The 26,078-nt window shown below is 40.3% G+C and overlaps 1 protein-coding gene across 5 annotated transcripts in view; it reads left to right on the forward strand.

The window, feature by feature from the left end:
• FSHR (follicle stimulating hormone receptor) overlaps positions 1 to 26,078 on the forward strand; it is a 104,128-nt gene that overhangs the window by 61,636 nt on the left and 16,414 nt on the right. For all 5 annotated transcript variants that reach the window (XM_066178087.1, XM_066178085.1, XM_066178084.1 and 2 more), the window contains 4 exons: positions 12,372 to 12,446; positions 12,837 to 12,911; positions 20,521 to 20,592; positions 22,772 to 22,849. In XM_066178087.1, coding sequence (XP_066034184.1) covers positions 12,372 to 12,446; positions 12,837 to 12,911; positions 20,521 to 20,592; positions 22,772 to 22,849 — 300 coding nt within the window. The remainder of the gene's footprint in view (positions 1 to 12,371; positions 12,447 to 12,836; positions 12,912 to 20,520; positions 20,593 to 22,771; positions 22,850 to 26,078) is intronic.

Consider the following 26,078-nt stretch of genomic DNA (forward strand, 5'->3'; position numbering starts at 1 on the left):
AAAGTTAATTATCCTAGTTGATGTTCTAATCAAAGCTGCCTGTTTTGAGCTTAAGACCCTTTCAATCCTTCTTTGAGACCTCCTGTGTAGGGGGAGGTCAAGACACATTGCCTCAAAACCCATGACTTGAAGTGCCCTCACACGGCACTGTCCAGACTCCTTTGTCATTGTATTTTCACCATGTGCCACATCCTGGCTCCTCCATTACCTGATCCTGACCCTCTGTTGCGAGACCCAGTGCTATGAGCTGAGGCTGGAGGCTCATTTGCAGCGGAGGAGTAACCTCCAGGGAGGAACAGAGGACAGAGCCAAGAGGCAATGAGTTTCCACAGAGGAAAGTAAATGGATTTCAGTTCATCTGTGACAGCCATGTGCCCAGGCATAATTGAAAATACAAACTGTTTTTTTAAAAATAAGCTCGGTTTTGCCTGTGTTTCTTGGTAGCAGACCTAAACACACTAACAAGTAAAGTGGCTTTTCACAAGCCTTCATCTGTCAGTTTCAAGGACCCTGTTTTGTATTCCCAGGTCCCAGAGTAGCTCTGAATAGCACATTATATTTCCATCCTACTGTGCTGCCAGGCACTGTGCTTTCAGGGTAACAGATAACATGTTAACAACTGAAACAGGCTGTAAAAATGAGGGGGAATTGTGTCAACAGTGGGCAATCACTCAGGTCTCCAGAGGGAGGACCTCCTAATGGGATCTCAGCTAAGCACTGCACAGGCTTAACTCCAAAGCAGCACCTCCCTGTGAACTGGACAGTCTCCAGGTTTCAGGCACCTTTCCTATGCAGGAAGATTGATTTCATATTGATAAAAATCTAGGACATATTTGTTCTTGATTTTGGTGGTGTGCAGTCAACATCAGTCCCAGCAATGTGACAGGAAGGTATCTTTTTATCTGCACATGTAAGGATGCTTCTCTTCACTGTATTTTGTGAACCTGTTGGCAGGCTAAAAGCTCTCTGCACTCAAGGGGCAAAGCTCTCATTGACCACAACTCCTTTGGTTCACAGGAGAGTCAGTAATGGCAGAGCAATAATCGTTCTTTGGGGAAGACCACCTTTCTTTGAGGAAGACTATCCAGGAGCCCTCTCCTCCTCTTCTCGCTGTTATTCACTCTCAGTAGCCTTTTTTAAAATCCGTAGAGCTTACTCCTGCTTTTACTCCAGCACTGACCTTGTCTAATCGTATTGATTGTTGGTAACTGAAGGCTAATTAGGAAGCAAGTTGCTATGGCAATTCTTGAGTCATACATATAAAGGGAAAATACTGCTAAAACCACTAGTGCATGGTGATTATTAGCATAGTTAAACAAATTAAAAAATATAATTCATTCAGATAAATGCTGGAATTCAAATTAGGACCTAATATGCAACAAGGAAGTTTTTCCCTTGTTGCCACTTTTTCCTTTTTTGTGGTAGTTTTTTTCTTTTATTTGTATGTTGAATGAGTTATACATAATTTTAGAACTAAATGACAAAGTAGGCTTTGGGTTGTTCTCCACCAGGCAGCCCACACAAAATATGTCACAACAAGTTTCATGTGACAGGAGAATGGCTCGGGCAGAGGGTAGTAGGACTTGGAACCCCCCAGATTTCTGGGTCATTTGTTCATATCCAGTCCGCATGTGTGTGATGAATGTTTTATTTTCACTTGGGTAGGCTGATGGCTGGCATTCCGTGAGAGGGTGATGTCAGCCTGTGCCCTCAGGAGATGGTGATTCATTGCAAGCTAAGGCTGCCACAGCTGGTTGTCAGCAGCAGCAGCCTCCTTTGGCCAGACTTTGAAATGGGGTCTCAGTGGGTGTCCACACTCCTTTGTGGGGCACTGTGGGAAGGTTTGATTGCATTGGCTGTGCTGTGCCTCATCTGTGGATAAATGGAAGATTTTGCCATCCACATCAATAGTCTTTTTACCTCACTTTTAACTAAATGTGACCTAAAAGAAAATCAAGTGCATTCTCCCTGTTTAATGGGGGCCTTCCTTCTTTTCCTTTGGCAGCTTCCTAAGTAATCATGTCACTGATGAAGCTGAGTTCTCCTAACAGGTCTCCATCTGCACATCTTTAAGGAGGAGGATATAAGAGCATGCATCCTGGTGCTACCCTTCTGGACTCTTTGAATGATGAGGCAAAATGTATCTAGGAGGGTCACAGGTCTAGATGGGAGAGAGTGGTGTCCTGAGTTCAGGTCATAACCTGAACTCCAGGGGAGTTTCTCTGCCGCTCTCAGTCTTCAGTGCATGAATGTCCTTAAATTGACTTTAGCAGCACACAGAGAAAAAAGAGAGGAGAAGTGGAGTCATTTTGTAGCATTAGTCTCTTTTTTAACAGGCCTCATAGATAAATATTCTCTGTGTGGCTTCTTGGGATTTGCATGCTCACAGAGGTTCATTCATTTGACTGAAAATAAGTCATAAAATTGACTAGTAGTGTGTTCCAGTTGAAAAAAAGACAACAAAAAATAATCACACACACACAAAAACACACCAAAAAAATCAGAATAAACAAGTATGTTTGAATTCATTAGGATCAACTAAATCTGATATATCTGATGTGGGTCTTTGTGTGGTCCTGAAGTTAAATAGGTGCCACTGTCCTGACCCTGCTATTTTGAAGTATCAATTGCATGTTTTCACTAATTCAGCCCCCAGGGCAATGCCTTTGTTTGTTTAGTGCTTCTCCAGAGTGGGCTACAGAGCAGTGGTGGCAGCAGCCTCCTTGCAAATGGGGTGAGATTTGCAGACACAAATTCATTTGGGGAGTCTCTTGGCCATAGCCACACTGCAGAGCCATCTTGGAACTGATGGAAAGAGTATAATGCAACCCTATTACCTCTGTGTAGAAGAACGTGGTGTGCAGGAGCTGCTGGTTGCTTTCTGTTTGCTGTATCTTTCTGCATGTAAGAAAAATGCCCTTCTGTCCAGGGATCTGGTCCAAATTTGAGTAATTTCAAGAAAAAGCGTCTTTCAGAGGGAATTCTGATAATGTTCCATAATCTTATGTAATATTTGTATCTTCATTTTGCTATTAAAATAATTCAAAAATGCATGCTTTTTTTCCCATCTGGTGGAGGAAAAAAAAAAGTATATAATTTTTCTTTTTGTTTTAATTCAGTATTTAACATGCAAAAAACATTCCTTTAAATCTGAGCTAATTTGCTGTCACAGGATTGCCTTTAAGTTTGTGTACTTCTGTGTTCTGTGTAGAGCTGTGTGTTTTCTAGAGAAAACACTTATTCAAAATTGCAGGAAAATTTGCACTCCTCTAAAATGTAGAACGTTAATGTAAATATACAGATCCACTATTAAAACTAATGGATTTTCATTCCTTCTGCTGCAGAGTCTGAAATCTTATTCAGTCTCAACTAAAGCAATGGTATTTATCAGAAATGATGGATTTAATTTTCTTTATTTATTTTTTAAGTGTGTTTCATCAGCATGACTTTTCCAAATGGTAATTCTTTTGTTTGGGGTCTCTTTAGGAATTGTTTTTCCCCCTTCTCAGTAGTATCTTCTCAAAGAATTTTACTGGAAATACAAAAAGATTTTGCCAGGCTTGCGTGCTGTGAAAACACTGTAAGTTCCATTTTTTTTACATCAATACAGGAAGTCAGACAGAAAAAATATCATAAGTATATGAAATACTGTTCAGCAAAGAAATAGACAGAGCAACGTCTAAGGAGAACATGATTTTTATTTTTTTTTTTTATTCAAACCACATTTCTTTTCCAGCCTCCTTCTTTAGTGCTTTGGCTAGGGAGGAAGATTCCTCATTTCTCTTGACGAAGAAGGAAGACCTAATTCCAGCAACGCTTTCTGCATCATGTCTAGGTTAAACTTCCTTCTATGCCCCAGTTATGTGTGACCCAGGACAGTGGGGAGAAGGGTTCCCAGGTAGATCAAAGTACTCTGACACAGGAGGACTAGGTTGTTCCCAAGTGGCTGAGAATTTTGTGGCTCAAGGGTTTTGCCTCATTCCTGTGAAATGGTTCTTCCTGAGGGCTCTCCATCGAAAGGTTGAGTCAAGCCTTGTGATTTTGGATTCCTTGTGAAAGCCCCAGAAGAGCAGAAAGCCTTTGTTTGTTTAGTACTTCTCCAGAGTGGGCTACAGAGCAGTGCTGGCAGCAGCCTCCTTGTAAATGGGGTGAGATGTGCAGAGAGGCAGCTGTTGCCTGCTTCCAGTGAGTAAGAACCATCCTGTGGCCATGGGTTTATTATTTTTATTGCTTTTATTGGAATATTGTGTGTATACACACACAAACACAGAAACATATTGTTAGAGTGAATTTTGGCCCAAGTTTTATGATACCTTCCCTTCCCCCTATTAAGATTTTCTTATCTGTGTGCAGCCTTGCAGTGTTTGCTGATAAGGGTTATAACTCAGGTGGAAGCATATGATTTTCCAAGGTTTCATAGTGGACAGCTGTTCAGTTACAGGTAAAATAAGACTCTCGGTATTTTGATTCAGGCTCCTCTTTGCTGCCACTTGGCAAAAGGATAAGGGATTGTGTGTAATTCCCACGTTTGCATGTCATCTCTGCATGCTCTAATATAGAACTTGCAGATTTGGGGTTAACTAATTTTTTCTGATGGTATCATGATGGTATCATAATTTGATAAGTCTCGTTGCACACATGTTTTGTAAAGCTTTTGATTTAGTAGCTTCTTGGTGGTGCATGTTTTTTCTCTGGCAGTCTGTAGCAAGGCAGAGGTTTGGATTTAACTTCGGAAGCGTAAAAGAATATTTTTTCCCTTGTTAGGCTATATGTAATCACACAAACATTCATGCAGTACCATCTTAGCTGAGCCTGGTGCCAAAGCTCAAGGATAAGAGTTTGTAGGGTCAAGGCTTCAGTTAGACATAAAACATAAGGAGAGTAAGTAGCTTTTATGCAAGGGAAGAATGAATGCAAATAGAAAAGAGGAGACAAGGAAATCTCTGGGCTGGAAAAGAATATTTCATAGGGAGAAACCTAAATAAGAAAAACCTAAATCTTTTCAGGAGAACATTTGAAAGATGTAGTGCATGGTGCTGGCAGCTGTTGGATTATGTCTATATTCATAATTTGGCTTAACATTAGACAATGCTAGTATTTTTATTATGATGGGTCAAGTCATGGAGATTTATTTTCACTGAAGTGGGTGTACATACTATATGATTTGCTCTGGTGAATAATACTCAGTGTTCTGGGAGGATTTTTCATGCAAAAACTGAGGAGTAAGAATGGGGTTTTTTTTAATTTCCTATCTTAGCTAAAATGTTTATTTGTGCCTATCTGAGGCACTTGTTATTCTGGATATTTCTGTTTCTGTAATGTATTTGAATTAGTAATGAACTGTCCTCCAGAGGCCTCTTGTGAATGAGTGCTTCCTTAAAGCATTTCAAAACTGTCTGCTGAAGTATCTGGGAGCATCTGCTTCAGAATGATCTGTTTAGAAAGGCTGTCACTAGACTTTGGGTTCTGGAAGCCACATGTTCTCCCAGTCCAGGACAGTCTGCCTATTGATTTTTCCCAGAAATTATTTGCCATGGTTCCTCACTCAGCTGCTCTCCTGAATGATTGTCTCAAATGTAATTTATTCATCTGCCCAGGTCATCTTAATGAACTATTCATAATTAGCTGGCTACTAAAGCCAAGAGAGAAGTAATACAAGATGAGTGGGAATAAATGCTGTTTGCCCATTTCCATGGAAGGAGTTACAATTTAGGAATATCAGCATCTCTGAAAGAGAAGGTCCCTTCCTCAGCTGAACACCCCTCTTTTTCTGCCAGCTTGGTCTCAACATCCTCTGGAGCCCATCATGCCTGAGGGGGAGAAGTGCCATTGACTGAGTGGGTGTTTCTATTTTACACATATTTTTCTGTCTTCCCTGCAAGCTTTCATAGTCAAAGATAAAATGTAGTATTACCTGAAGCCAGGGGCAGCAGATATGTCTGTCCCAGCACCTGAAGGGCACTGAGTTCTAACCCCATCTCTTTTAGCTGCCTGTGTGGAGCCGGATTTCTGTGGAAAGCTGCCATTTCGTCCAAAGATCCTTTTTCTTGTTTGACCCTACAAACTTTCATGCATTTTCAGCACTGCTGGCAATAAACTAAAAGGAGTATGATACACTCCCTTAGTGCTGGAGTATGAGGCAATATCTGTCCCCTCAAACTCTACTGATTATAAAATCAATCCTTATAATGATGTAGCTTCGTCTGTTGGATCTGGTTGTTATCAGTCCCAATTCTGCAGACTAATCGTGTGCTTTTTCAGATTAGAGAGACCAATTTAAAACCGTTACATGGACAATTAATTTGATGCAACCAAACTCTCCACAGACTTTCATCAGGATTGCTGGCACGGTGCTAAAGCACCGATAGAAATAAAATCCCCTTTGTTTCTGTATGCTGTGCAGAAATTTGCATTTTTTTTTTCTCCATGCCTGCAGGGATTTATTTGAGAACATGGTTTCATGCCCTTTGGAGAAGACAGGAAGGTACAGCATTGGCACCTCCAGATAATCTCCTTCAAAGACTGATGCATACACTATCTGGCTCTAACTGTGGAGTTACTAGTAGTGTTCAGTTGCTTAAACAGGTTTTCCACTTAATTAGTAAGGCCAGTACAGCACATGTGTATCTTCCGCAAAGCAAAGAAATGACAAGAAGAATCAGTCCTTGATTTAATTTCTGAAACATCAATACCTGCTAAAAGATATTACCCTGTAACTCCCTGGTGTTCAATCATGGTAGGGAGACAAGTTTTTCATGTTCACAAGGAAAAGTGACAGGACAAAGTGTCAACTATCTATTTTTTAAAGGTCAAAAGTCTCTAATATTTTTAAGAAAAATGGCTTCTCTTTTGTATCCTGTTAAAATCAATGTAGTAGCATTTTCCTGTCACTTTAAAGGGAAGTTTTCAAAAATAGATTTTAGACAGGCTTGTTTCTGATCAGGCTGAAGAAATAAGAGCCACGCCATCCATGACAGAGACAGAGAAGACAGAGGTAGCCAGGTGTTTAATTTTTCAGTTCAGACAAGTCCAAGGCTGGTCCCGTGGGGGCTCACCCTGTGAATGCTGGGCAGGATTGCCTGGGCAACACCACATTTGCTTCCGAAGCTTGACATAAATTGTGACATCAGTCAAACCACTGAGTAAAGCTGACCTGGAAAATTGCTCTAAAGAGTATTTATATATATATTGAAAGGGGGGAAAATAAGCATTGCTGGCCTTTTTTCCCTTCTCTTTTCTCTTAAATGAACAAGATGCTGTTGATTTGTAGCAGTACAGAGAGCACAGTGAGGCCACCTGCTCTGGGAATCAGTACCTTAAACCTCCAGCATCACTGCTGATTGCAGGTACCTATAAAGTCTTTCTTAGAAAAGCATTCATGGGAATCCACAGGGTAACTATGCCACAAAAGAACTGCATCAAAGGCAAAGGATTATAGCCAATAAAGACCCAATTATAATGTATCACAGGAAATACAAGGTGAACAGATCAAGTGTATAGCCTGTGTACATACCTGCTCTGGAAGGGAATTTAAGGAAGGCTGTAGGAGTTTACAGGGATGGAGTCACTACCAAGACCACAGAGTAGGACAGTGTTCCTGGAGAGGGAGGAAATCTCTTCTTCACATGTACTGCTTCTGTGGGCAAGGTGCACACACCAAGCAAGGACCAGAGAAGCCTTGACAGACAGGGCAGTCTCCTCTGCTAGTCTACCATGGGGAGAAGAAATTCAGAAATCCATTAATCCCACATTTACTGTGGCCATCAGGCAGCCAAGCTCACCAGGTGGGCAGCAGTTTCTCTCTGTCATTCATGCTGCTAGAATCACAAGGTCTTTGTGCTCAAAATCACACATCCCTGGGCATCGTGTAAGGGGCTAATGCTGGCCTGAGCTGCTCTTCTGCCTCATGTATGCTCTGCTCTTCTTTTGGCACAACCTACCACTTACTGATCTCCGTCAACCTTCTCTATCTGTATGTAGGCGCACATACATAAACACATTATTTTAAAACAGTCATATTTCCAAGCAGGAGAAGAAATTGCCCTATGCCCTACCCCTGTGTGCTCCACTTTGATCCTGAAAGGAAGTTCTATCATAAAAGACATAAACTTCCAGTTTATTATTATTTTGTTATTTTGAAATATGAGACCACTTAGCCCTGAGATCATTAGTTTATGAGTTTAATGCAGTCTTGTTTATTCTGTAAGACTGGTTACTCTAAGAGACTCTTCCTTTAGTGGCCTACAAAGAAACTGCTATGAACTCTAACTTCCTTGCTAACAGAATTGTTTAAAAGGCCATATTGATGTATCTTGATTTTTACGGGTTGTACTCTGAGTGCAGCTGGTTTGAAGAGGAATCCTTCCTATGGATCACACTGGGCTCTGCCACAGATGCCATGGAGTTGTACTCCTGGCCTTGCCTAAGGGCAGCTTTGCAAGCAGATTGAATGATTTTTCCATCTCACTCTCTTCTAAGATAGGCTCTGACTGTCACACATGGAAATGATACACTGCACTCAGTTGCTGGGGAATGGGTAATAACAATTCCAGTTTGCTACTTTAGTGGCAAATTAGAGGAAATGCCTTTATCGTGTGATGTCACATCATGGAGCCTTACATTCCCTTTGCAGAAAAATAAAAACAGTCGTCCTTTGAGCCTTTGGAAAATGTGTTTAATGAATGCTTTTTCATCTTTTCTGCTGTATTTGAGTAAACAATTTATGCTTTCAAGGATCACTGTTGATTTCAGTGCAACTCTGCATGCAGTGAAAACTAAGCTCAGGCAGATGCCTAAGCACTTTGCAACCACTGGGTGGTTGGGATATTTGGGGGTTTTTTAAGAAATTGCCCGATTGTTTTGCACACCATCTATTCCAAGGCTGGTCTATTTCAGAAGTGATGCTGGGACTGCCAGCTGGGTTTCCTGCCATAGCTACTAGCAGCACTAATAGTGCCATTCATTCCAAACAAACAACGTAATAACAGCCCCATCTTCTCTCTTGATGACATATAATCAGATCTGCATTATGAGAAATCATCTGTTTGTGTGTATTTATACTGTAAGACAAATCACTTGCACAAACACTAGCCAGCAATCCCTTTTTTCGCTTTGTAGCTGCTGCCTCAGGTATTATTTGCTCTCCTCTACAGAGGATCTGAGTCTGCTGAGTTGGTTGTTTGATGTGAACAGCAGTGGTTTGCACTTTTAATGTCATGGATACCTGTATCCAAGACAGTGTGGTTTGGGATTTCCAGGAGCAGGTGTGCACTATTAGCTAGATATGAATAAATAGTTCACAGAAATTATGCAACCAAACCCCAGATTGGTGCTGCCTGTTTTTCACGGTGTGTGACTGATCTCCTAAACATAATGCTTTTATTTTATTTATCCTTCTTACCTGGACGACAGCCCTGTCAGGTTTATGTGCAGCCCAAAACTGGGATTCATCTGCAAAGAACAGTGATGAGTAAGGTCATCACCAACAGGATTTCCTGGAGAGCGTGTAGCAGAGGATACAGTCCATTGCAAGGGACAAAGGGTCTTTTCCCTCACCACTGCAAATCCCCTAAACACAGAGGATGCAGCCCAGCACCAGAAGGGTTATTGCCTTCTGCCACTGACAATTTTCCCTTCTGTTCCTTTCACTGATCTTGAGATGTTCATAACCTCAGCAGCTGCAAAACAGGTTTGCTTCAGCTGGAAGACAAAAATAAGTAATTTTAAATGGACATATTTATATATGTCCATATTTTCATTACCTGTTTAAAAAATGACTGTCTCCTTTGTACCTGTGAATGGGAATGTTAGAATGAAAGCCAAGTCATTTCCCACATCTCTAAAAGCCCCCTCACACAGGTGTTAATTCCGTTTAAAAGAGAATCTCTAAAAATCTTATTATTTTAAAAACCTAATCTTGCAAAAACAGTTTAGAGATTCCTATCTTCCTACCTCTCTTCAGTCCTTTCCTTCACCATGCATTCTCCAAGCCTTCCAGCGTGCCATGGCCTGCTTGTGCCCCCTTAATCAGATATGTATCTTCCATTTCTTGAATCAAAACAAAGCCAATAACCTACCACACTCTTAGGAAGCCAAAACACTCTTCTGATGCAGAAACATCCATTTTTAAGCAATCCATTAAAAAAGCTGTGTCATCCAAGTTGTTCCAAAGTTAGACAGCAGATTGGATCATAAAAAATTATTACCCTCAGCAGCACTATCTGCTGGGTGAGGTCACAACTGTATTATGGTTTCTTAATAACCTTTTTTTCCCTGTATAAGGCCAAGGCATCTGCAACATTTTTCCCCTGAACTTCTTAGTGGCATGAAGTATCTTCTGGCAAAATGTATTTGTTGGTATTAAACATGCTGCTTTTTTCTGAAGATTTTTTTTTCTAGACAGCTGATTTTTAGGTTGTGGGGAATGGTAAATATAAACCTGACCACACAAAAAGAGCACAAGGAAAACCAAACCAAACCTTAAAAGTGTGAGATACCTCACATGTTGTTAAATCTTCGGGACTGTAGTTAGGCAAGTGTATTTTATACTGTCATATAAATACCTCATAGGCAGAGTTTGCTTCTATTCTATTCTATTCTATTCTATTCTATTCTATTCTATTCTATTCTATTCTATTCTATTCTATTCTATTCTATTCTATTCCATTCCATTCCATTCCATTCCATTCCATTCCATTCCATTCCATTCCATTCCATTCCATTCTTCTGGATATTTCTACTTATATCTTGTAATTATTTTTAAACAAAACAGGAAGACAATAAAAAGTCTTTGAAGCACCCTTGCAATGGCTGTGTAGCTCTTATGGTGTAAAGGAGTCCCTGTCTCAGCTGAAACATTTTGTTGCTGATGAAAATTAAGTAATAAAGAGGAACACACTCACATGGTTCAGCACTGCTAAACAAACCCAGTCCTCAATACACCCTGCCAAGCACCTATTGTCAGTCCTCATGTACTTTTATTTTCTTATTCTCCAGCCAGTTTAGATCTCCTGGAGCAGAGCAGAACTGGATTTCTTCCATAAAAAAACTTGAGGAAACAGGAGGGAAAACTTTTCATTAAACTAAAAAATATTAAACCACTAAGGCATTTTTTTAGAACTGAAAAGGTCAGGTGAAAAACAAGCCTTTTGCAAGGCTTTTGTTTGTCTTAAATGGGCAGGTAATCTGTTATTTAGAATAGAGTGGAATACATTTATATTCCTCTGATTAATTTTTGTGATTATTTTTTGACTTTGCACCTGACATTACAATTTCATGTTTTACCTCAGGCCTATTTGAATCTATTTGCAACCATCATAATTCCAAAAGAACAAGATATCCAGGAAAAAGGGTTGTCCAGTTTGCAATCTATTTATCCAAGGTTTCATTCCAAACATGTGCAGCTACCTTATGATTAAAATGCAATAGACCATGATGCTATCACTGAATCACAACTGTATTACAAATTTTGTTTCCTACAGCTGACCTCAGCCTGACAAAATAACATTTCGATGCCATTCTCAAAAAAAATGGCAGTGAGGAATCTTTTGGCATTGCTGTCTTTACCTCGACCTCCCTGGTCAGTGCCAGGATAAGTGATGTGACTGGGACAGGGGACAGTGCAGTGATGCCCACTTGATTCACCAGGAGAACTCCTGAGCTCTAAATAACACCAGAGCCTGAGCCCTGTCTTTGCCATCCCACAGATTAGGGAAGCAAAGAAATAGGTGTTCTGGGCTAGCAGGAGAAGCATTCTGGTGTGGTGGTAACAGTAAACTGGCCATTTATATTCTGCAGTTCTCTGGCTGTAAGTGGGTATTACCATGTCAAATAGGGTTTGCTCCAAGTTATGGAAGACTTCTTCGCTGCTGTTAACCAGGGCACATTTGCTGGTGGCTTAATTTTAATCTCTCTACTTTCCATTGGGTCAAGACAGCGGTGTCCTGTTGCTGAAGTTGTGTTGTATTTCTTGGGAACTTTTTAGCTGTCTTTGTTTTCAGCCACCTTCACCGCCTCTTTTCTTCACTTAGTTAAAAGGTTTCATTAAATTTCTGTCAGTAATTAGTAATGTCAGAAGTCCAGCAGCCCGTGATGGATAGACCCTGACTTTTAATGCACAGGGAATGGTGACAGCAGGATATGCAGGTCTGATGCTCCAGATACAAACTCCAGCCTCAGATCTCTGTTCCTGACTGTTGTTATTGCTTGCCCCAGCAGTACTCATCAGTGTTTCTGTTTTTTCTTATCTGATATCCACCTTGTTTTTAAAACTCATCAGTAATCTGAGAAAATGCTCCTTGTGAATTTTTCACTTCTCTAGTTTCTGCTTCACCAATGACTTGAAATATCTTGACTTCTAAATTATTTTTCAGAGAGATCTCACAGAATGATGCCTTGGAGGTCATAGAAGCAAATGTGTTTTCCAACCTTCCCAAACTACATGAAATGTAAGTAATGAGCAATCTAAATGCAAAGGAGACAATTATAAAGATTCATTATAGGCAAGTACCAAAGATTCTGCAGTTTGGTTCAGGTAAGCACTGAAGAATTTGTGGCATTATAGGAGCTTTTGAAATCTCCCTTTGTCTTTTCCATCTTCTTATCTAGCTGTCCCTTTCTTTACCTGCTCAGGTGAAAATTTATCCTCAGGTCTCTGCCAGGATCAAAAGGTGATGGGGTCTGCCTGTCTATGGCAGGCTGCTCCCTGAAATCATCCAGATCTTCTGCTGTCGAAAAGAAAATCTCAGCGTATTGCTCCACTACATCACGGGACAAACATAATTTTAAGATCAATACATTGATATATTTTTCTCTGATGTTTCATTTCCTCTTTGCAGAAGAATTGAGAAAGCCAACAACCTCGTGTACATCGATAAAGATGCCTTCCAACACCTTCCGAGCCTCAGATATTTGTAAGATCTTTTGCTCTTTACAAGTCCTAGAGTCACTTTGAATTACACACCTGTGTATCTGTCCAGCTGGTGCTGAGTACTTTGGGTGATAAGACAGGATGATTCCCTCTCGTCATACCAGTTGCACATTGTCAATACACATTTTCATGCCTGCACATCCTCAGAAAAGCTGAAGATGAAAGCTTCCACAGAGGAGTCCCACACACAAGTTCCTCGAGTCTTTCTAAGCAACAGGTTGAAAATGAGAGATGAGAAGATGAGCTGGACCTTTCTTATGTCTACAGAAACAGATTTAGGTTGAAATTCCTCCTGGGAGCTAAAGAACAAAAAAAAAAAAAAAAAAAAAAAAAAAAAAAAAAACAAAAAAAAAAAACACCAACAACAGCAAGAACAAAAAAAAAATCCCCACCTCTCATCTGTCTTTGCTATAGTGCTGCCTTCTATTGTATATCACATACATGGTGTTAAACATTCAAATTATTTTTTCTTTAGCAAAGGTAGTGCTATAGCTGTGGTCTTCATAAATGCCTGATGTGAGATGATTAGATCCCCAAAATAAGTTTATATTGATACATAGAATATGAGCTTTATTTCCTCAGCCAGCCTCATCAAGAACATTGTTCGCACCACTGTGGTTGCCACATCTGCTTCTGTGGAGTTGCCATCAAAATTCAGTGGTAACTGAATGGATCCTTCAAGTGAGCTGGTTACTCAAATATATTTTCACAGCTTTCAGCATGTGGTTTTAACCTGACTTATAATCTCTCCTCTGCATTAAAACCCCAATGAAGTCCAATGAACTCTATATAAAACTAGTTGGTTTTAATGGTCACAGGTTATACAGCTCAAATGGTGCCCTGTGGTGAGTGGGATACCAAGTTATTTACCCAGCAGGATCCTAACTTAACTTTTTAATGTCCATCCACCTGAGCACATAAATCCCATCTGATTTCCCTGACTGACACAAGAAACCTTGCTCATACAAGAAGCCTGGTCATGGTTTCTACATTTCAGTACATAAAAGTAAGCATTTAATCATCTGGTTAGAGATTTCATAAAGACAGTATGAAATCAGGTCAGTGATCTGATAAGCATAGCTCCCAGTAAGCCAAGGAGTGTTGAAAGTCTCTGTAAATCACTTGTATCTGACAGGTTCTGGGCTCAAAAATGCCAAGGGGCATTGCTTTTAATTAGTACTTTAAGATTTCAGATTTAGGACTCGGACTTTAGGAGATAAGGTGTATTTAGCACTACAGAAGCCATTTTAGTTTAAACCCTCCTTGAACTGGAATATGTGGCTAGATTTGGAGTAGAATTTTCACTCTTCCCAGTATTTTGACTGATTCCCACTTTATCGAATTCATGAGGCACCTTGGTGAACTTAACTTTTATGTTTGCATAACTGAAATGTAGATTTTTCTCTTGACAGTAGGGAAATAAAGCTCTAAGTTTGCATTGTCATGAGAAGAAATCGTGTGCCTTTTTCCTCCCATTTCAAGCCCAAATCATTCAGCAATGACAGCTGTCTTTGAGTAGCCCTGACCACCTAAGAACAAAACCACAGCATTTGTTTATCCATGTAAAATCCCCAGAACAAGCTGCCGTGGGGAGTACAGATGTACAGATGGGTAGAAAGAATGAGAGCACATTTAGCCCACACAAAATTGAAGAAGAAATGTGGACACACTAGAGAACACACTAATTTCAGTGATCGCTTAAATATGGGACACAGAAATCATAGGTGAAGGTAAATTCACACTTTAAATATCTGAAATAGTGAAAGTTTTTCTCTTGGCACTCGTGGATGTTGCCTCTTCTGAGCACTTGTCATTCCACACTTCCATGCATGTTGACTCAAACCACCTATGTAAAAACTCAGCTGCAGCAGCAATCCTATGACCTATAGAAGCAACAGATTGAAAACACAGATGATTACTTGTCTACCTGATCATTCCCCTGTCCTCTTCAGCTAGTTTTACTTTCTAGTTGATATCAGAGGAAACTGCATTTTTGAAGGTTTTTGAGGTTTTTTTCTCTTGTTAACTTCGAGGGCTAGAAGAGACTCTCCAGCTGCTGTATCCTATTTCTTCCCGGATCCACTTCATATATCCCATTAATTAAGTGCTTCATTGACATTCTAGATGTTCTTCACTGTTCCCTGCTTTCCTGCATTTTCCAGGAGAGGCTTTTCCAGAAATTCAATGATTTGGTGACTCGAAGATTTCCTCTAGTTTTATTCATGGCCCCTTAATTCACGCTCATTCTTGTGCCAAAGTTTTTCTCTAATTTAGGTTTATAAAACCCATCTTTGGTGTTTACACAACTAATCTGCATCCCCGCTGTGCCTTCATTTTAGGAGGTAAGACCCCCCCCAGTCTTGCATGACTATAGCTAGTACAAAAGGTGCAGGTTTCATGGCTCAGAGTTTCTGAATAGATGATTGTGGGAGTTTTTATAATAACAAGGGTCGAGGAAGATGTGCTAGGAGTATTAATCCATGCAGTATTGTTGGTTTCAGTGGAGCTGCATCATTTCCCAACACAGGGACCAAGAGCAGGACACAAAGTTCTTGTTGGGGATTTTCTACATCGAATGAGCCAGGTGTAATGCTGAGTAACATCATGCTCAGACCATCTCTCTACATACATCTCTCTTCATGTTCTCTCCTACATTTCTGGAGGAAAGATGCCATTTTCTCCATCCCCTCACTTCACTCACTGGTGCTTGCCCTTTTGGAAACTGAAAAGGCAGAAAGCTTTGCTGTTTGAAAGGGTAGGATAGTTAATTTAATGAGAAAGCAGAAACCTTGATGGAAGGCTGTAAAACAGCATCTGGTATAGGTAACTCAGTCCTCATATTCACCTTCCTGTGACATGCAAAGAAGAGGCAATACTGAAAATATGAGGTAAGATGTCAAGGAGGTTAATAGATTGATGGTTTTCAGTTCAGTTGGTGGGGTTGGGTTGTGGTGGTTATTCAGGGTTTTCTATACAATACACAAGCAAAAGGTTATAAACATGTGGGACTATAGTTTAAAATAATTCATGAAAGGGTAAAGCATCTGTGTGGAACAGCTATTGCAGAACTCATAAAAATTTTAAGGCCATGAAAGGAAACTTGTAAAACCTGAAAACTTGTAAACCTGTACATCACTGCCTAATTTTCACATTAATTGTTGTAAGTTAGGAAGGAATAGCACATAGTTTTGTCAGTATCTTGTCACATAACAGATTAGGTGATTCTGTCTGACTGTGTAAGCAGGTACAGAGAGACCAAGCTGCAACCAGCATCTCAAAGCACAAGGACTTGGGCACAAGCCCATTCCTGAATCACTGTGGTTCTTCTGGAGCTCCCAACTATGGGGACAGTCTGGCAGGGCACAAGACACATGCTCTGATTCCTTACACATTTCTTTGGCTGTAGCAGAACTCTTAAAACACAATGCAGAAAACCTTTCAGAAAAAAATTCGGTTTACTGGTGGTTTTCATTTAGAAAACACAGAGGAAAAAAATTAATCAGTCTCAATGTGCAAAACTGAACCCAGGTACTACAGCCCATTAGTTTAATGACCTTTGCAGCACATTGTTTGCAAGGCTTTCTCTGTGTTTCTACAAAAATAGTTGTATAGCCACTAGGTCATGTTTATAGGCAGGCAAGAAGCTGTAGCTAGCCTTGTCAGTCCCCTCATCAGCTTCATGGGCTCATTATGGCCACCAGCTGTTGAATATGAATATGCTTTTATCTCTGTCAACTTGGAGACAAACACATTTCCTCCTCAGCCCACTCTCTGTCTCCTGCATCATCATTACCAGTATGGCCAAAACACAAAGGAGATGAAAATGCTGAAAAAACACAGAATAGCCTAAACCTTCCAGAAACAGGCAACCTTAACTTTCTCACCAGTCTTTTAGAAGCAGAGAAGAGAATTGTTAATTGGTCTTCTTGGGTATAAGCCGGAGAGACGGACTGCTTCAAAATGGTAACTGGCTGACCTTTTCATGGGTACAAGATTATTTATCTGGCTCTCATTAGGGAGACCTGTGGCATAGTCTCTTTAATAATGTAGTGATGGCTTTTCAAATTAATTTTCTTTCCAAAATTAGTTCTCATATGTAATCTATGTCCTTTGATTAATTTTTGAGGGGTGTCGATGTCCTGTATTTAGCAATCTCAGCTTACAATACAAAGACTTGAATGTAACACTCCTTTCAGGTTAATTTTGAGAGCATACAGCTGAATTGTTGGAGAGGAGGGGAAATGTAGGTCCCAAAACCATGGGTTTTGCCTGCAGAAGGAGCAGAGCCCAACTGCAAAGTCTTGCACGTTTTTGTACCTGCCTGGTGCTTCCTATACACAGATCTGCATTTGCTGCAGGTGCGGCAAATTCCACAGAATTACTTACCCTTTTCTTGGAGTTGACTCTTCAATAAAAAGAAGTGATGCTCCACTCCTTCCTTTGGCATAGCAGCCTCACAGTTAAAGACCTTTCCCCAGGACTGGGGGCTGCAGATTTAAGAAGCCTGGGATACATGAATCAGAGGAGCATCTCACTGGAATCAGGCTGACACGCACCATCAAGTAACCAGGGTGATTAAGGGACACAAAGATAATGCTTCCTGAGTGAAGTTTTGTTTATCTCTGCCTACCTTGAGTTTGCAATTTAGCAAATACCCCCAGTAAACTGATGAGGTAAACTGCGTTCCCAAATTTGTCAGAATAGCTCCTACAATTTGGCACAAAAAAGAGCAGACGTGTTGCTATATCTGGAGATAAGCAGCCAGAATCTTCCAGGAATTAGTTTCTGAAATATTTTTTTTTTCCTCTGCTGGTTGTGGTGCTGTGTTTCCTTAAGTGCTGACTCCAGTAAGCCTTTTCAGAAAGACAATTAATACCTTGGAAAGCAGCCATCAGCCATCTGAAAATAAAAGGTTCTCACCAAGCTGTTTATGCATGGCAAGGAGAGAGTCAGTTATAACAGAGATTAAAGAGGACACTTGTTTAAAGTGAGGCTACTAAGGATGTATACATTGTATGGTAAATATATTGACAAAGCTGTCCTGCAGGAAAGATATTCAGTAAATTGGATTATCCACATTCTAAAAAGATTATCCACTTAAAGGCCTCTGGAGGTTTGCTGGTAGAATAAAAAGAGAGGGAAGATCTGGGCTGCAGTCTAGCTAAATGTTTTTTCAGTTCTTTTTCTGCATTTAATTAAAGGAACATCCTCTCCTGCTCCTAATCACTATTCTGTGCCTCTGTGCAATCAGTGCCTTGTGCCACCTGTAGATTTACTTCAATATGTAATGATTTGTCAAAGATGCTTTCCTCTTCATCTCATGCTGCTCAGTTGACACCAGTGAAAATTGAGCCCTGAACACTTTGGAATTACTGGAAAGATCAGAACTAACCGAAGGCATTGGGGATGGTTTTTTTTCACGTGTATGATGAAAGCTCTGATAACCAATGTGGAATTTTGATATGCTGGGATTAAATTGCCCTTGGGAGCAGTGTTTGAATAGCAGATGTTAGAGTCCTGTCACCTTTCATTGCTGCACCATGAGGACTGAGATTTTCTTGGGAAAAGACTGTAGAAAGAAAAGCTTCTTATATCTTCTCTGTCCTGCAGTAGCTGTGCACTATTTGGCAGCAGTCTCCTCCTTCACTTTCCTACTAAGGGAAATGTATGCCATAATTTGTGTTTAAAAGGGGCTTGTAAAAGAGGATTGCATGAATTTTTAGCATATGACTCATTTAAAATTAAAGGAAGCTTTCTACTAATACCCTCTATATCTCCAGTAATTTAGAGAGTGTATTTTAAAATATTGTAAGGGGGAGTTACAGGTTCTTCTCCTTTTGCTTCTGATTTTTTTTGACGAAGTCCTTTTACGAAGTTTAAGTACAGAAATATTTTAAGTAACAAGGGCCTTGTGTAATCGACCTGCTTCATTAATCATGCTTTCTATTTAACTATATGTAATAGTTTTTCAAAGGCATTTTTGTGGAGCTTTCTTGGTCACATGTGACAGCTGTTATTTTTAAGTTAATGGAATGCCAGACCACTCTGAATCCTGAGATGAAGCAGTCTTGACATTTCAGCAACTTTCCCAAATTGGCTTCTTGAATATTCACTAATACTACTTTAATTTTTCCATGCATATGAAGTATTGCTTTCTATTACAAGATGAGACAGATCAAAGTTGGCTTTTCAGCATCTGAGGATACCCAGATACCACATCAGGGAACTCAGAGCAGTACTTATGCAAGTGAATGACTTTTTAATGGACTTATGTGTCACCCTGAGTTCCCAAATGCAGGATTTGGTTGTCGCACGGAGGTGTTCAGTTTCAACTCAAATTATGAAACCTGAAAGACTGCAACTCTCCTGAAATAATCTAGGTTCATTTAAAAGAATCATATGAACAATGTCTCCATTTTCCAGTCTCAACCAGTCCTTTGATCACAATTCAGCTATTCAGGAATGATTCTGTTAAAAAAAATAAAAAAAAAAAAATAAATTAAAAAAAAAAGGAAAAAAGAAGTCACATCTAATAATAAAAGAATATTATTCTAAGTGCTAGGATAAAAAAAATCCTTACATATCCTATGTTCCTTAAGAAACCAGTATTCTTAGTGAAAGTTTATCTTCTCTACCATCTCAAGTATTAAAAACACAAAGATGTAATCAAGCTTTCAAGAATCCAAAATTTCTCTTTGTTTGGCGGGGTAATCATGAGACTTTTTGGTGTCTGGAAAAAGCTCCCAGATGTTCAGAGGCCAGTCTAGTCCACCTCCTCCCTCCAGCACTCAGCCCTCATTCCAACCATCAGCAGCCACCAGTCATTTCCTGATGCACGGCAGCATCATGTTTCCTTGTCCTTGCTACTGCTCTGGATTACAAAAGTTGACTAAATTACATGTGGTCCATCTCTGTGGATACCTGTGACCTCACTGGCTGTGAGCTCAGGGCTGTCCTTCAGAGTCAGCAGTTCTGGGGTGCTGTTTCATGGACAGGAACCAGAGTGCAGAGGTCAGTGATGGTCAGTGCAGTGGGAGGGAGGATGGAGGTATTGAAGGACAGAGGCTTGGGCCCATTTTGAGCTGCACAAACTGCTGAAATGTTCCCACGGTTTTGGCTCCTCACTATTAAAGGTGCTGGGGAGTAAAATGTCCTAATTCTTTCCTAATTCCATCAATTAATTTCTCCTGGAATTAATTTGTCCTCTATTTTAGTAGAAGGTTGTGGTGGGTTGATACTTTTGTTTTAAAACAGCTACTATGAAAATAATTATCCAGTGTCAGTGCAGTTGATTTCTTAGAATATTGTTGGGAAATTAATATTAACAATTTACTGAGATCATCAGGAGGGACTGTGTTATCGTCCAAGGTAGGGTTTCTCCCTTTACCTCTGTGGGGCAGAATTCAGCTTGTACTTTGGACAAAAATCTTTTTGAATTACAATGTCAAGTTTCCTACTGGGAAACTCCACTTTTGTGGCTAAACTCTGCCTTTTGTGAAAACCATTTTAAGCCAAATGTTCTTTCTTCTTCATTAATTGCTGCCTTCTTTCCAGAGGCAGACTGAATAACCTTCATCTTCTCTTCCTCTTAGGTTAATATCAAACACTGGCCTTCGGTTTTTACCTGCTGTCCACAAGGTTCACTCTTTCCAGAAAGTTTTGCTGTAAGTTTGAACTATTGCTTTTCACTTTTTGAAAGCTGCCTTTGAGTGTTCTTCTGCTCCAGCAAAGCCTTTCAAGACATTATTCCCCCCATGTGTTCATTTACTAGCTCCACAGTGGCATGTTGATCGTAATTTTGCAGGCCTTGATGATAATGTGGCTCAGAAGGTCTCAGTTCTCTCCAGGTCTCCCTTCTACAAAGTCTTGAAACTAGTACTTTACAGAACATTCTAACTGCAGTGTGAGCACGTGTCTGGGTGGCCCAGGGGACAGATAACAGCCTTTGACTCCTCTTTCAGAAGCTGAAATCCAAACCAGGATGGTGGCAGTGGAAATTTGTTGCCACCTGGTGAAAATTTTCTGACCTGCATGGGAAGAGTCACAGATCTCAGAGCTAAGTTCCATCAGAACTGGCCACATCACTGAGAAAAGAAAAATAACAAAAATAACAAAAATAACAAAAATAACAAAAATAACAAAAAAAAAAATAAAAAAAACAACCACCACCTCAGGGAATTATCTACCATACCCTTTTCTGCTTTCCCCTGGCAGTAAAACTGCCCAGTGAATGAAAACTTGTGCAAAATTTTGTGTGAAAACAGGCTGTCATTTCCTAAAGCACTTCTTCTTCTGTAGAAAAAATGCATATCAGAAAAACTTGGTTTCTTTTTGACTGAAAAATATTTTGACATACATTTCTCAATCAGTTCTTAGTATAATTGAAAGCATTCTTTTGGACAAGATTTATTGTTAATTCACACACAAAGTTCTGCATCTTCAGAACTTTGATTAGAAGATTTCAAACTGCAGAAATATTAATCATGCAATTATTAATGGCTATCTTATTATTAGTCATTAATATCAATAAAAATCCATATAAAACAGAGAGGGGGATGCCTGAATATAGTATACAGACATATAAGAAATCCATTTCAGGAATACATTTGACATATGTAATTCTGAGAACTTCAGTTCATTGCTCCTCGAAACCATCAAGGTAATACAACAGCTATGGCACTACAGAGATTTTCACCTGTACATCTTTGTGTTTATCATCAGTCTTAACTAGACAGGAGTTACTGTGTCCTGTACCAGCAAGAGCTTTTAATATTTTAGGTGCAACTCCTCACTTCCCTGTAAGAATAAATAGACCTTGATACTGATTGAGTCCCAAATTAGACCTCGGTTCAAACCTTAGTCCCCCTGAGGTCAATAAGAAAATTCCATTTGGCTTCAGTTGTGACAATATTTAAGTCCCAAAGACAGGTCTTGAAACTTATAAAGGGCAGATCTTTAGTAGAGGAATACAGTTCGCTTGCATGGGTGCTGTGTTCCCCCCCTGTTCCTGCCTCTGCTGCCCTCAGCTTGCTGAATGAAGCCTTCGTGTGAGCATCACTCAGTGCAGAGTTGTGGCTGTATGGAGCTGTCAGCATGAGATAATTTTGGAACCACCCTTAATTTCAAGCTTTGCAGAGAATTAATTTTGTTCCATGCTTTCCAACAGAAACAGCATGGAAGCAGCCACATCCCCAGTCTAAATTATAAGTAACACTATTTAACTTCTTTGAGGCCTATATTGGGCCAGCAACAGAACATTTCTTTATTTTTTTTTCTATCTGTCACAACTGAGGAAAGACGGAAATTCCTACTTGTACATTCAATAAGCTGCACTGACAGGGGTCCTGCATTTAAGTTCTTAAGCACATAAAAAGCCTATAAGCAACCCTGTTGACATCAGCTGGGGAATGATTCATGGGCTGGTAGGTACCCTGCTGAATCAGGCCCAAACGGCTAATGGCTTTCCTCCTTCTGGTTGGGAGGCTGGGTGAAGGGGTGGCCTCACAGCCCCTCCAATTGCATTTTCTGAGGAGTATATTTGCTGGAGGAGCTATTTCATCCACCTCAGGGTTATACACCTGAGCTTTTATGCATTTTAATGTCTTCAGCCTATTTGGGAGGAAAGTATGGGGGTGTTTTGCTCCAGCCTTTTTTATCAGGAAGGTTTGTGCTCTGGGGAAAAAAAATGTCTTGGAAACTTTGGTTATTACCCTCTGTCTTATAGTACTTCCTCAGACTGAATATAAGGGAAAAATACTGTGACTGTGTTTGAAGCAGCATATTGTACTAAAAGGCTCACAGAAGTACAAAAAGGTGTCGTTTCTATTGTATTTTATTTTTCAGAGATATTCAAGACAATATCAATATACGTACAATTGAAAGAAATTCATTCATGGGCCTGAGTTCTGAAAGTGTGATTCTGTGAGTAGACATAGCAAATTCATTATTCTCCTTGTTAGCTCATTTCTTTTCCAGAACAGGGTCGAGGATACCAGGAGTTGGGCACTTTTTCATACACTTCCAAATTCAATTTGAGATTTTACATTTCTCCTTGCCCCTGAGATCTCTGTATTCTGTTTCCCTGCCATGAAACAAATGAATGCTTTTGGGGTTTTTTGCTGTGTTCTTGTCCTGCTCTTTATTTTAGAAGCACATCAGAGAGCGAATTCAGTAATAACCAATGCCAAGGCTAAAAACCTACAGCTACAGTTCCCTGTGATACAAATTGTGTTCAAACGGATGGCACGACTCATAAATATTTACAGTCAGACACATCACTCAAAGATGTTTATTACTTGGGCAGAATGTATGGAGATGTTGTGGAAATGTGGTTTATTTGTACACAAAGGTAATGCATTGGTACGGGCAGGTTCACAATGCAGTTTGGAGCTGCAAGGTTACATGACTCTACATTTGATTTGAACAGTCATGTATTTTAATGAACTAGCTGGCTTCTTTGATCCTTTCTCTCTGTATATCAAAACATACTGTTTGCTTACTAACAAGCTGCCTTCCTTTCACTTAGCCAGTGGCCAGACAGGAAAAAATTCCCATCATGTTTGTGTGGTTGACCTGGCACACTGAGAGAGAAAAGCAAGGTTTGAATTGACTGATTGAGCTCACGTTGATTCTGGGGGGAACAAGGTCAGACTGTCAATAATTAAGAGAGTGCAAGAACAAGCCATTTAGCTTTATTGTTCCCTTTTCCCTATCAGTTATGCACAACCTCTCTCTACTTCAAGTTCTGAAGTTTTAAACACACACACACACACACATGCATACACACAGATTTTTCTCGAGCATATATTTCCAAAACACCACACAACAAATACTATGTTTATTTTTATGATACCACCGAAGGATGAGATAAATATGCCAGTGTTTTGCTGTGTTTTGACCTCTCTGTGCCACTTGAGCAGCTTGAAGTTGGCTTCCCCCTCTCCCCCCCAAATGTTTCATTGCTTATATCAGGAAGAAATTATTTACAGTGAGGGAGTGAGGCAGTGGGACAGTTTTCCAGAGAAGTTGTGAATGCCCCACCCCTGGAAGCGCAAAAGGCCAGATTGGAGGGGGCTTTGTGGAAGCTGGTCTAGAGGAAGGTGTTGCTATCCATGGCAGGGGCTTTGGAACCGGGTGATCTTTAAGGTCCCTTCCAGCCTGACTCTGTTGTACACCACAATGACACAGACTCTGATTTCAGAAGGCTGAAAATTACTCCTTTATTTTTGGGATGTGTCTCCCTTTTATAGTATTCCATACAGACCAATTCGATTGGTGAAACAAAGACAAACCTCTTCAATCACATTGGTCAAACCAGAGGGACATCAAGAAGAAGTCCCTCCTAGGGAAAAGAATGTAAACAAAGTTACAGTTACAAAAACATGTCTCTTGTTTACAGAAAATTCCCTGGGAAAAGAATTTCAGAAAACCAAAACATCTCAGGCATGAACCAGTGCTACACCAGCCCAAAACTGTCTCTCATTCTGTGGTATGATTATTGCCTGGGTATTGAAGGATACCTACCTAGGGACTTCAGGCTGCTGGTTTGCTAGCAAAATTGTCCTGGTGGGGGGATTATGTCCACTTTGAGCTGCTTTGCCCTTCCTCCTGCAGTTCCCTATTGTCACAGGCTCCCCACACCCACCAGTGTGCGCAGGAGCAGCAGGAGCTGTGTGAGCTGACCTGGCCTCCAGCACCTGACTGGTCAAGACAATGTCCTGACTTTGCTCTAGCTCTCCCCAGAGCAATTCAGGACAGAGGCCCCACATGTGAGAGTCCCTGATTAGGCTTTCCTTGTGCTATGGTGAACTTAGTTCACTTAAAGCACAAATTTGCCATTTTTCTGTACAAAACTGAAGTCACAGTAACTCAACAGAAAGTTATGGTTATGGCAATATTATTTAGAGGAAGCAGGCATATCAAGATGATTAAAATCACCCAGGACCCACTGAACCCCCACATTCTAGGGAGAAACCATTTTAATAGGCTTAGCTGTGGCAGGCTCCAAGCAAATTTCCACCAGTAATTTGGATTGCATCTGCTCCTATGCTATGCATAGAATCAGCACAGGTGGGAACTGAGGAGACATTTGGTAATGCAGTGCTAGAAATTTATGGAAGAAATTCACCTTGCTACCAGGTCCGTGTGCCACTCAGGCTCTAAGATAGATCTTTCCAGTCTCAAAATAGGGTGTAAATGGTACCTTAGGGGCAGTGACTTCTTGCACTGGGGGAATTTTTGAGTTTTAAAAATCTGCTCTAGCAATGAAATGATAAGAAAAAGCCACCATGCCCAAGCTCTGGATCTCCGTCTCCACTGTCACCTTGCTAAAGTAAGAGTTAGTGGAGTCAGTAAGGGTACTGGTTGAAGTGAGGGGAGAATTTGCCTCAACAGGAATTTATCTATGTGTACTATAATGAGGTCTTGGGATTTGGGTAATTTTTTTGCTCTTTTTACTACTCAGATGCTATTAGCCAGGTGACAGGAGTGTATAGTCCACACTGTGTGGCTACAGTGACTCTGTTTTACAGCCTTAGTATCTCACTGCATTAACATCATGTTCAGTGAGAGAATGCAGTAAGTGCTAATAGTGTGATTAAAAACATATCTATCAGCCTGGCAGCTACAAATTTATAAGATCAATGTAATATAATAAATGTTTCAAATGCTGTAAGCAGGGACCTGTCTCTCCTCCTTGCCTGCTCACTCATGTCTAATAGTGTTGGCAAGTGAAGGGGACGGTGACAGTTCTCCTGATCCATCCTGACAGACATTACAGACACAGAGCTATGTGCATCTGCCTGTCATGGTCAAAAGAGCAATCCTTTCAGCCAGACTCATGACTGATTTCCGTGCTGACCTTAGCTCACCACCTCAGACCTCAGATAAGTGGGTCACTTGCATGCTCAGCTTTCAAAGTGAATTAGAAAAGAGTCCAGGTTTGCTGACAGTTTAATTAAATCAGGCCATTTTTGCCATCAATCAGACCTGTCACTGCCTGTTGGAGAGGGCGTGAGCTTCAAAGTGACGTTTAAGGCGAGATGAAAGATTGCACCATAAAGATGATAAATATAACTGACCTAAATGTAAATTTTTAGGACCACAAAGGGACAGAGGGAAGGTCGCTAAACGTTAATTAGGCAATGCACCA

Source organism: Chamaea fasciata, unplaced genomic scaffold (assembly GCF_029207755.1).
Source record: "Chamaea fasciata isolate MVZ Bird 193981 ecotype frontalis unplaced genomic scaffold, bChaFas1.0.hap1 SCAF_3, whole genome shotgun sequence".
NCBI lineage: Eukaryota > Metazoa > Chordata > Aves > Passeriformes > Sylviidae > Chamaea > Chamaea fasciata.